The following is a 12,331-nucleotide window of genomic DNA, read 5'->3' on the forward strand; positions in this document are numbered from 1 at the left end:
AGTAAGTGAGATTATTATAGTAACCTAAATATGATACTGAACTTCAATCAAACTCATAATTATGAATTATCACCTAAATTGACATCAAATTCATTATACTGAATGGAAATGGTATTCATGATCAAACCAAAAGCAAACTCCAGACGTTAAATTGGGTTAATTAATTAAATACAAAAGAAAAAGCAAAAGCAAAAGCAAAAGCAAAAGGGTTAGGTACCTGAATTAATTAGCATTTATCAACCCAATTTTTTTTTCTTTTCCAGAATAGTAATCGTAGGGAAAGTTGAAACCAAAAAGAAGAAGAAAAAAATTGTGTTGATAAATGCAATAAAGACGATGCACCCTCCCTCACACAAAAAATAATTATTTTAACAAACATTTAAATCTTCTTCTTTTTTTTTTTTTTTTTGAAAAAGTATTTTTACAATTTGTAGATAATAAGAAAGCAAGGCAACACTGCACGTGGATCGAACACCAGCAACTCGCCGTTGTCTCCACTCACTGAGTCACACCCCACTCGCCCCTCCAGCAACGTCTCGTACCCCAACCCTCCCCGCTTCGAGACTCGTCCAGCAATAACCCGGCAAACCAACATCGCCTTCCTCCCCATCCCACCTCCCGCCCTCTCGTGAGCCCCGCCGCTACCGGAATACGTGCAAATCGCAGCACCTTTCCCGCCGGAAAACAGCCACTTTTCGTTCATTCCGCAGCTCCCTGTAGTGGGACCCAAGCAATGGAACCGCATTACCTCGTTACCGTCGGCTACGCACCTCGCATTTTCCTCGTCGGCAGAAGCTGGGCCACCCGAGCCCGAGCTGGACCGAGTTTTCACAGTCTCTCGGTACTCCTCGAACCTGCTCACCGTCCTTGGTCCATTTTGAACTTTAAAAATCATCTCGATCCGACCCGTGAAAGTCTTGGGGCTCCAACTCGTATGGAAAATAATCTCCACGACATTCCTCGAAGGGTGACCCTCAGGCAGTTCGGTCAGTGCAGGCAGGACAGGGTCAGGGTTCCTAACTGCACGTGAAGGCATTGAACTACTCCGGCGAGGTCGAGGCGGGGGCGGAGTACTATTCAAATCGGATTCGGGTTTACTGCTGGACCTCGAAAGCAGTTTGGGGTTGGGTTTGGTGCCCGATTTCTTGGGTTTTTTCTTGGCCGTTTGGATGACATCCTTGATGCTTTGAGAACTTCGTGTACAACTGGTACTAGGGATCAAATACTTAGGGCTGGGGTGATAAACATCTTCATATGCTCTCGATTTGCATTGCAAAGATTTGACCCACCCGCTCGCCATTCTCGGATCCTTTTTTTTTTTTAGCCAAAGAAAAAATATCGCTCTCCTTTCCTGTTTTGTTCTCTCTCTAACGCTTTGCTCTCATTTTTGTTTGCTTTTTCTTTTTAGTTTGTGTGTTTTTCTTTGGGGGTGGGGGTTTGAGAGTGAGGGAAAAGAGTGGAAAGGAAAGGAGATGGCGGGATATTAATGGAGGAGCTGTGTCTTGAAGGGGTAGAAAGTGGAAATGACGAAAATGTCCTTATGGAACTTCATTACCCACGTGGATTCTGTCTTAGAAATTGTTTGCTTTGGTTCCATGGACAAAAAATTCATTAATGAAAGAAAGCAATGTAACAATGGAAAAGTTATTATTTTCCTTCCTCTTTTTTCCTTTTTCTAGGAAAGTTTGTTACCCACATTTTTTAAAAAAAATTATGGTAAAAATATTTAAGAGATTCTTTAACAATATTGCAGAGTTTTTTTTACCATTAAGGAATGAAATAATTTCTAAATAAACTTAAAAAGGGTTGATTTTTGGGGGTTAAAGATATTGAGTGCCGGTAGCTAGCATTAGCAAATGGTCTACCACTACTACTTGTTAAAGTTTGCTAGCCTATCTCTATCTTTATTCTTTTTATCCATCGTAAAAAGGTACATAGTGAATAATATGCTGTCTAAGCCTTAAGTTTGTCAATGAACAATGAACGGAGTGAAAGTTCCTTTTTTCTTTTTTCTTTTTTTTCTAAATGTTATGCTTTATTACATAAAATGATTAAATATTAAGTCTTTTTTTTTTCTTTTATAGAAAGCTTCCTTTTTTTTTTTTGTTGAGAGAAATGAAAATGCTCCTTCAAATCAAAGAAACATTAATGAATAATTGAACTTTATTTTTATACAGTGGTTCTTGGTGAGCTTGCTGTTTCAATGAAACAGAAAACCAGTAGACCTTGGCTTTCACTTGTATTGTGATACACATACAGATGAGTAAGCCAATAAAAAACAGAGGATGAAACTCCCTCTTGTTCCCATTCCTACATGACTTCTAACCTACTGGATTTCTTTGCCATGATCCAACTTTATATATAAGTTACATACAAAACCCAGTATTATTTTCTAAAGATTCCATTAAATATAGTGTTATTTGAAAAAAGAAATATGTGAGAGAGGGGCCAAATTCAGAGGGTTTGGAATCTTTTTATAGAAGTTTGAACTTTGAAGAGAGAAAAAAAAAACAGATGGAATGAATAGAAAAAAGCAAACTAGGAATGAATAGAAAGAGAATGGAAACTGGCAGAGATTTAAAAAAAAAAACAAGCATCTTGGAAGAGCACTGAAATTCAAACTTATAAAACGACAACCCCTTTTTTCTTCTTTTACCACATTTCTTTTTAATTCTTCTCTTGGTACACACAATTTGGTGCTTACCCCCTTGGGATAATAGACTCTTAGTTATGAAGGTAGGGGACAACATTGAGATTTGCATATATTTTAATCCTCTTAACTATTAAATGGAGAGAAATCATGATTGAATATTGATGTGGATGAAATGGCAAGAACAATTTGAATGCATATATGGATTAAAGAGTGATTAGGTTGATAAGAACAAAGTGAATATTAATTAGAGGGAGGTTAATAAAAAGGAGTGCATGCATGGTAAATATAAGGTCGGGGGGAGTTGGGGTTAGAGGGTTTAGAGGGTGTGGGTGGAGTTTTGCCAGCCTTTGCCTCCACGCCTACAGAATCTTACCTATTTTTCAAGCTCCGGGAACTGCGTTAGATCTTGGCGTGCTTCCTTTCAAACACCCTTCTTCTATGTGTGTTTTTGAATTCTTTTAGGGTATACCAAAACGGATTAGTTTTCGTTTTCTTTCATTTTCGGTATTTGGAAGCTATAAATATATCAATTAAATTTGAGATTGAGTCAAATTAAATCTCATTTCAAGAGGCAAATTCTGCAAACTCTTCTAGAAAACACTTTACTTGCAATAAAACTTAATAGAATAAAAATTGAATAGATTAACTAGGGTTTCTATACCCTTCCCTTGTCATTTTAATTACCGATTAAGAGATAAATAAGTAATTCATGAAAAGTTAATAATTTTTCTTATATATATATAATTGGAAGAACAAAATTATTTAATATCGAGTTAATCTCTAATACCTACTACATAATGTTTTAATATAAATTTTATATGAAAAAAATGGAAGATGATAAAGAAACCGATACAATAACGACCATTTCTATAGGAAGAAATGATAAATAAATAAAGGGACATGGAGTTGAAATATAAGGTGATTAATTAATTATTAATGATAATGAGAATACAAAATAGATGGAGACGGGAGTGAGACCAGAAACCTGAAATTAAGTGTGTGTGGGGAGGATATGAATTTGAATTTTGACATAATTTGACCAAAATAATGAAGGCCTTCAAGTGTCATAAATGCACATATTTTTTTCCCATCCTTTACCCAATAAATGCTCTTTACTTTTCTTAATTCTTACTCTCACTCACACCTTCGTAATATATAATCATATACCTTACATCGTTTGACACGCCATCACTATGTAAAGCTCACCTTCCGGTCATTCAAATTTACCCCATTTTAGCCTTTGAGCAGGAGATGAACTCATTAACTGACTCACAACTTTTTGCATTAAATGGTGATCTACTGCAACGATCCGATTTTAGTTGCTTACGAAATCTAATTTAATAAAATGAGTATGTGATACTATGATAGGAGTAGTTACGGAATTAATATCAGCCAAGTAATTTAATTTAGAAAATTATTAATTAAAGTTTAGAGAGTAAATGGTAAAATTTTAATGTTATTAAGTTTTAAATTGGGAAATATTTGAGGAACCAATTATTAATTAATCAAAGGGATCAAATGATTAATTTAATCATTATTGTGAAATGAATTAGTGGAATTTGATGACAATATTCACTTTTGATTAAATAAGGTTAATTAATGGATTAAACATGTTTAATGGTTCAAAATTAAGTTAATTAAACTTAATCACTATTTAAATATTAGTAAATATATTAAGTGAGAGGAGAAAGATGAGAATCATCACCTTCCTATTTTGTTTTTGTCGTCCAAGCTTGGGGAAGGAAAAGAGTTGTAACACCCTGAAAATTTCTACAGTAAGATATTATCCCTAATATATTAAAATAAGAAAATAAAGTGACAAGAAGAGGAAAATTGAGTTATGTAACTGGAAAGTATATTATGACATATTGATTCAAGAAAGGACTAAATTGTAAAAGTGAGAAAATTTTTGTGACACAATAATAAATACTCAAAATTTGAGGGATTAAAGGTAAATATGAAAATTTTGAAGGACTAATAGTGCAAATATTTTAACGGTGGAATGATCTAGAAACCAAAGAAATTTGATGAATTAAGACCAAATTGAATAGGTAAATAATTATGAGGGACTAAATTGTAATTTTACCAAATTGAGTAATGACTCAAGAATGAAATTTTAAAGGATCACAAAGGGCAAAACGGTCAACTGAAAGAGAGAGGAATCTAAAAAGTAATGATGATGTTGGTGATATTTTATAATTATTTAATTAGATAATTATTATTTATTTAATATTTTAATAAGATATTTTATTATTTTATTATTTTATTTAGTTTATATATATATGTGTGTGTGGAAGAAAAAACACACACACACACACACACCCCATCCATCATCTTACCCATGCACTAACTTGAGAGGAAGAGAGAAAGAAAGAAAGTTTACTTTCTTTACAATTTGGTCCTTCTATCAAAAATTCACCATTTTCACCCAAAAATCAAAAGAATTTCCATAACTACCAAAAGAGAAAAATGTTAAGGAGACTATGGGAAGTTAGAATATCAAGTTGGATTCAAGAAAAGGAAGCTGAAGGAGAGAGAAAATAAAGTTAAAGATTGAAATTAATGGAATAAGGTAAGAACATCAAGATTTCAATACATTTTTAAGATTAATATTATTGAAAAAGCATGGAATTGATGTTAATGTAGAGTTTTCTTATATATGGTCTTATGTTCTTGATATGTTAGTGAAGAAAAAAATATAGTGAAGAAAAAAATAAGAGAAAGTAATGAGAAATAGTGTAGAGAAAGAAAATAAGGGTGTTATAAACATGTGGTAAATAAACATTTTGCACTAAAACAGTTTTGGACAGTAGCAGTAGGCTAACTTTGAAAAATCATCATAAATTGTGAAAATCAAATTAGAGGATGAACAAAATATGGAATTAAATACTATTGAGTCTAGTTTCTTATAGAAGAAAAGGTGTAAGCAATGGATCGTAAATTGTGAGATATAATAAATTTAGTGAGACAAGGTCAGAATGATTTCGGGTTCCCCTGTTCTGATTGGAAAATCATCAAAAATTGGAGAAAAATAATTAGATTCTTAAAGTTATATATTTAAAATCCTGAATAAGTCTATTTTCAATAGAAACAAACGAGAACATCATCCGAATCCTGTACAATGAGATAATTAATTTTTAGTAAAGAAGGGTCGGAACTATCTGATAGCAGAATAAGGGTGACTTTAAAGAATAAACTGGACTTATTGGCTAAACCAAAAATTCTTAAAATTTTATGGTAAGAAGATACGTAAGTCTAGTTTCATATAAAATTAGTGGATCTTAATTTTGAGTTCTGAAGCTCAAGATATAAATAATTTAGTGACAATGATGCAAATGGACAGTTTTGAATATACATATAAGTAAATAGTGAAATTATCGATAATGTTACCTATAGCATGTTATATAAATATAGGATGTGAAATGGAGAGGAGGAGGAGGAGGAAAATATGCATGAATATTCAGCTAGCATGGCTAATTTGCATGTTTTAGGCTCAGGGACTAAATTGAATAAAAGTAAAAATTTATGGGAAATTTTGTAAAAATGTTAGAAATGACCAATTTGCATGAAATGAATTATTTTATTATTTAAAATTATAAAATTGAATGAAATTATTAACTTAGTTCAAGATCGGGGAAAAACATGTTTTAAGGATTAAATTGAAAAGTGTTAAAATTATAGAAAATTCTGATATTTTATAGAATTCATGGGTTGTTATCAATTTGTATGAGAATAATGGCTGGAAATAAGGATTAAATTGCAAGAATTTTATTTTTTTGAGCCTAAAGATGAAATCGTCATTAATTAAAAGTTTAGAGACAAAATGGTAATTTTGTTTAGAGCATTAATTGAATGTATTAGAATATGAAATAAGTGAAAACGAATATCAAATTTATTTATAAAGATCCGGATGACTTGAATACGAGACTTGAAAGTGGAAAAGAAAAGATATCGGATTAATGAAATTATAAACATGAACAAGCAACGAGGTAAATTAGTGTAATTTGAATTGTATTTTTAAATGCATGAAATATCGATATAATGAATTATCTGATTTATGTTTATGAAGAAATGGCAAGAGAATGATATTTATCATGACATGTAAATATGTGATTATATTTGATACGTCGATACAAGAAAATTAAGTATATTGAGACGAGTAATAAATTCAAGTAAAACATGTCGAGAAAAATAAGTACGTTTAAGGGGCAATATGTTTGATTTTAATTTGTTCCAAATATGAACGTTAGATGAAATAAAATATCTAATAAATAAATCGGTAACTCTGGTAATGCTCCGTAACTCTATTCCGGTGATGGATTCGGGTTAGGGGCGTTACAAGAGTAATTTCTTTTAGTTTCTTTTACAATTTGGTTTGAAATCCTTAAGTTAAATATGTTTTTTCTTTGAAATTGTCATGTTTTTAGGATCATCTAAGCTTAATTAAGCTTACCCATGCCTTAGATCCGTCAATTGTTAAATGTTTATCAATTTGCCATTACTGGGTATTTGATGGAAATGAGTTTGATTTCGATGAGAAATTAAAGTATGAGTTTTGAGCATGTTAGGACTAAGTTGAAAATTAGAGACAAGTGTTGGACTTGATTAGAAATTCTATTAAGCTATATAATTAGTTTGGTGATATTAAAGACTAAAATGAATAAATTGAAAGTTGTTAAAAAATTATGCTATGGATTAAAAGTACAAGATTTTTAATGAAAGGATATGAAATTAGAATTTGATCTGATGATAAATACTGAAAAATATTAGTATTTTGGATATAAGGACTAAAATGAATAAAATACAAAATATGTTTGATTATGTGTTTTCAATGTGATTGGGTGAAAACCAATATTGTTTCTATAAAGAATTATCGTAAGTAGCTAAAAAAGACATGGGACTGTCCCGAGAAAATGAAAATGCAAGGATCATAAACGAATAGCTAATACGTTTGGTGCTTTCATGACTTGTTTTAATTCATATTTTAACTAAGTAATAAATTGAGTAAGGTGACTAAGTAATAAATTGAGTAAGGTGACATTGGTGCTTTGTCTCATAAAAGTTGAGTTCTACTTGTGACTTGATATTTAATTGAATTGTTACTTGATGAAATATGTGATTATAGCATAAATGATTATATGAATATGATGATTTGGTATAAATATGTGAAAATATGGTCACGAGAAGAATGAATGTAACTGAAATTGTAAGTATGAACTCACATTTAAATGACATGTAAAAGATAAGCTAAAGCATTGAAATATAGTATGTATGTGAAATGTAAAATATGTTTAATATTCATTTAACTTAATATTCTTGCAACAACCCGTTTTTCAGTGGTGTCAGAAACGGTGATTTCGGGATCACAATTCCAATTAATGAGTCAATAAATATTATTTATTTAATATTTACAAGTCTATTAGAGTGTCATATTAAAGTTTAGTTCAATGATTTTGATGTTTAGTTGGTTAATTAGGTAAAAAAGACTAAATCATAAAAGTTGAAAAAGTTAATCCCTATTAATTTAAATGTGCTAAATGACTAAAGAAGCATGATTGGTTCGCTTTATATGGTAATTAGACCATAATAAATAGTAATTGACAATGTATGCATGTATTGGATGGAAATTTTAAATGAATTATAAGGGTAAAATGGTAATTGAATAAATAAAATCATAAACAAAAGAAAACAAAGCTAATATCTTCTCCATTTTAACTATATCAACCGGAAAACACCATTATTGTACAAAGAAGAACCGATCAAGCTTGGTTCTTTGCATGTAAGTGAATTTAGCTTCTGTTTTTAGTGAATTCTATGTTTTTGAGATTGTTATAGCTTTATCTAACTAGTTTAGGGACTGTTTTGTAAAACTCTTAAAGGTTATGATACCTTCCATTAATGGTTTTTAGATGTTTTTGAGGTTAATTGATAGATTATAAGCTTGATGTTAAAATAGAACTATTTTGTATAAGCTTGATGTTAAAATAGAACTATTTTGTAAAGTAATTTTAGTTTGTTTTGAATTCAAGGACTAAATTGATAAAATATTAAATTTAACAAGAAATTATTGCAATTTTTTTGTTAGTTAGGTGCTGTTAAGGAACTATATTGAATTCGGCACTAAGGTTTTAGGTTGAATTGTGGAAAATATATAAATTTCGATTTTAAGGACTAAATGGAATAAAAGGTAAAAGTTAAGGGAAATATCGTAATATATTACTAAATGGTTATATGCATATTTTTTTATATTATAACGTATTTTGAATCTTTAATTGAATTAAATTATTATATAGATCAAGAAAAGGATCAAAATCGATAAATAAACACGAAAAGGGGAAATTTGCTGAGTAGTCCTTGGTGTCGTGTTTGTTGTTGTTTCAGTTTAGGTAAGTTCGTATAATAAATAAATTGATTTATATTTACCTTTTTGGTTTAATGTAACACCTTCGACCCGATCAGATTGATCAAATCTGGGTCTCGGGTGTTACCATACGAATACAGACATAAATTTAACTATTATTTCAAACCACGATAATTACAAATTCAATTAATCACATAAACACAATGACATATACAAAGATAAGTAGAATAAATTAATTACAAAATTTATCATCTAATATCATAACTTATTACATTGATCCTAAGTATAGACTTATATGTAGCACTACTAATTGCTAAAACGCCACTAGACTTGCTCTTGTATGCATAATAAACCGATATGCCACTTCCTTAGCGTAGTCCCAACATCGTCCCTCATGGCGTAGTCTCTCAGCATACTAATATGTAACAAAACATACACACAGATAAGTTCATAAGAACTTAGCGAGAAAAACGCCATTAACCCTAGTTGATACACGAACAATGTAGCTGATGATTCATAATGTCTATTTTACTGTTATATGACATCTGACTTTCTTCTGGCGAATACTTTCCACATTCTGATTTTTTTGTAAATTTACTTTTAACCCATTTCTATTTCCCATCGATGATTCCAGTTCTTCATTCATATATTCCAATCTTAATTTGCATATATTCACTCAAATTCCATTAAGATGACCAATGCAACCAGTAAGTCATTTCATTTGCAAACTTAACCAAGAATCAATAGTACAATCCTAATTCCTGAACAAGCACAAACAAAGGTGACAAATACATTCTTCAAACATATAGATTGAACATCTTTTCATGACATTTTTACCTTGCAATTCCCTTATACATTTCTAAATCTCTTTAGACCTTTACCTTCACTCATTACTTATGTAACGACTCAAAAGTCATTAGTATAGAAAAATCCAATTTTGTGATTTCGTTTTTGTATATCGATGTTGTAAATATTTTTATTAAATATTTACAGAGTTATGTTGTAGGTGAATTAAATTTTGATTAAATAATTTCGTTGCTTTAGTGCTCAATTTAAGTACAAGAACTAAATCGCGTAAGTGGTAAAAGTGTGGTTGTTATTAAATTAAAAACTAAATTATAACTAAGGGATTTATCTAACAAATAAACCATTATATAAATGGTTACTATAGTGGCCGGTTATGATTTACATATGTGTTTCATATATATTATAAAATTTTAAAAATTTTAATAAATAGATAACAATAAAAAAGAGGGTAAGGAAAAATCGGGAAAAGAAAAGAGAAGAAAAGGGGAAGAACATTTGTTCTTCTTTTCTCTTCATCTTCCCCAAAATGCTGAAACCCCAGAGGAGAAAAGGGAGAAAGGAATTCTTTAAAATTTCTTCTTTTCCTTAACTGTGAGAAGGGAAATCGATGGTGAAAGGAAAGGGGAAAACTTCATATTTTCTTCTATATTATATATATATTATCTGTACTTTTACTTTTCTTTTCTTTTGTTGGTCCGAATGGATGAAATAAAAAGGAAGGTCGGTTGCATGGAGGGAGAGGCCATGGATTTGGCATATTAAATAGTTGTTTCTTCATATGAAGAAGCTTGAGAGGTGGGAGACGGTTAAAGTGGTAAAGGCAAGGAGAAAGTTTGTGCTCGTAACAGCAATTTGGGGAAGAATTCGGTAAGTATTCCTTGAAATTTACACACACTTACTCATTTAGTTAATTGACAAGTCGAATTAAACTAGTTGGTGACTTCAATTAAGTCGTCTGAATTTTATTATTAAACTGTCAATTAGCTACTGTTGATTTTCGGTTAGGAACAAATAAATCATGTTGGAAATTTGAAGAAATGGTTGTATATAAAAAAAATGGCTGCTGTTGGTTATGGTGTGAGTTTAACTTATTTCTTGAATGATTAATTGTACTCTAATGCTGGTATGTGTGATGAAAATTAAGAGAAAAGTCTTGATGATTGTTAGTTGTTGAGTGAACTGTCGAGGCATGCAAACTCCATGCATGCTGTCCGAATATGACTTTTTGTAATGAAATTAAGGTAACCTGCTACTGCAATTGATTAAATATTAATGTCCTAAGCTGAAATTAGAAGATGTCATAGTTATAATTAAGATGTCCTACTGTTTAATCTTGATTAAAATGCAAGTATTTATGCTGTAAGGATTTATGTTCTCTTAAACCGTTATTTGAAGCGGATTAATCGTCGTAAATTAAACGGTCTTAATAATGAAACTGTGGTATCTTCAAACAACAAATTGAGAGGGGTTATAGCTGTGATTTATAGTGCTTTGGTGCCGTGGTTAAAATGTATAACTCTGAGATTGATATTGATGATGTGCCGTTAATGAGTAAATTGTGTTTTATTTGCCGAATGACTTGTTATTTTAGAAGTACAAATTGAGTCTAGATTAGCTAGATTAGTTTATTGTAAGTTTAAATGCTGCTCGAAAATAGTGTAAAAATTACTGCTATCCAATTTTGTGCCCCTATTATGCTGTCCAAAATTTGAACAAATTAATGGTTCTATTTTCATGTCGATTGAGGGCTGTAAAGATAGTCCCATTTGTTGCATTATGCTGTTCAGTTTTGGGACCAAATAATTGAGTGTTATTGGATTAAAAACCATGGATTATTACTGTGATGAGCTAATAAATTTTAATACTATTGAGTGTGTTCTTCCGGGATACAAATGCCCTGCATGTTGCTGTCTTGTGCTATCCAAAATAGGACAAATTGAATGTGCTTGTGAGTGAGTTTTTCAAAGGAAACTTTGCAAATTCTCATGTTTAAATTCTAATGTTTGCATGCAGGTAAGCTATGGTTGTAGGGGTTGATAAATCGAGTTTAGTAGCTAAAATATTATGTTCTTCTTACTAAGTTCGGTTGTTAGTAGTGAAGTAAAAATTTGACAATTAAATGCTTAGATGACTGCTGGAAACTACAGCTTGAAAGCTCATTATTCCAGTATGTAAATACTGATTTGAATGTGCTGTAATATGTGGAGCAATTGGTCTGCTGCATGTATGAAATAAAATAAAAGAAAACAATAGTTGTTAAATATTAGTTTTTGTTGCTGATCGGAAGGGTTAAATTCGTTGTTAAAGGGGATGTAAATTGGTGTTAATTAAGCTGTTCGGATGGGGCTAATAAAACAGTTTGAATGTGATGCTATTAAGCTGATTTAATGTCTTGTAATGTTGAAGATTTGATGATGTCCGAAGCATAAGTTAAAGCTATACAAAACCGAATAGAAAATATTGGTTGTCATTTTTTTAACTTGGCCGCTGCCCTTAAGGGACATTTGCGG

General features: G+C 31.0%; 1 protein-coding gene and 1 long non-coding RNA gene across 2 annotated transcripts; one reads left to right on the forward strand and one right to left on the reverse strand.

The window, feature by feature from the left end:
• Nucleotides 1–123: 123 nt before the first annotated feature.
• LOC107886097 (uncharacterized) lies at nt 124–1,649 on the reverse strand. Its single transcript, XM_016809932.2, has one exon. The coding sequence runs from the start codon at nt 1,298–1,300 to the stop codon at nt 422–424; it is 879 nt and encodes a 292-aa protein (XP_016665421.1). The 5' UTR covers nt 1,301–1,649; the 3' UTR covers nt 124–421.
• Nucleotides 1,650–10,242: 8,593 nt separating this feature from the next.
• Nucleotides 10,243–12,082, forward strand: LOC107886098 (uncharacterized). The gene is made up of 2 exons (XR_001680639.2): nt 10,243–10,688; nt 11,835–12,082. It is a non-coding gene; the product is annotated as an uncharacterized lncRNA (long non-coding RNA).
• The last annotated feature ends 249 nt before the right edge of the window (nt 12,083–12,331 follow it).

This window comes from Gossypium hirsutum, chromosome A12 (genome assembly GCF_007990345.1).
Source record: "Gossypium hirsutum isolate 1008001.06 chromosome A12, Gossypium_hirsutum_v2.1, whole genome shotgun sequence".
In the NCBI taxonomy this organism is placed as follows: domain Eukaryota; kingdom Viridiplantae; phylum Streptophyta; class Magnoliopsida; order Malvales; family Malvaceae; genus Gossypium; species Gossypium hirsutum.

What these genes read in the sequence shown, in the direction of transcription:
- LOC107886097 (XM_016809932.2), bottom strand. Translation starts at nt 1,300, where the DNA reads ATGGCGAGCGGGTGGGTCAAATCTTTGCAATGCAAATCGAGAGCATAT.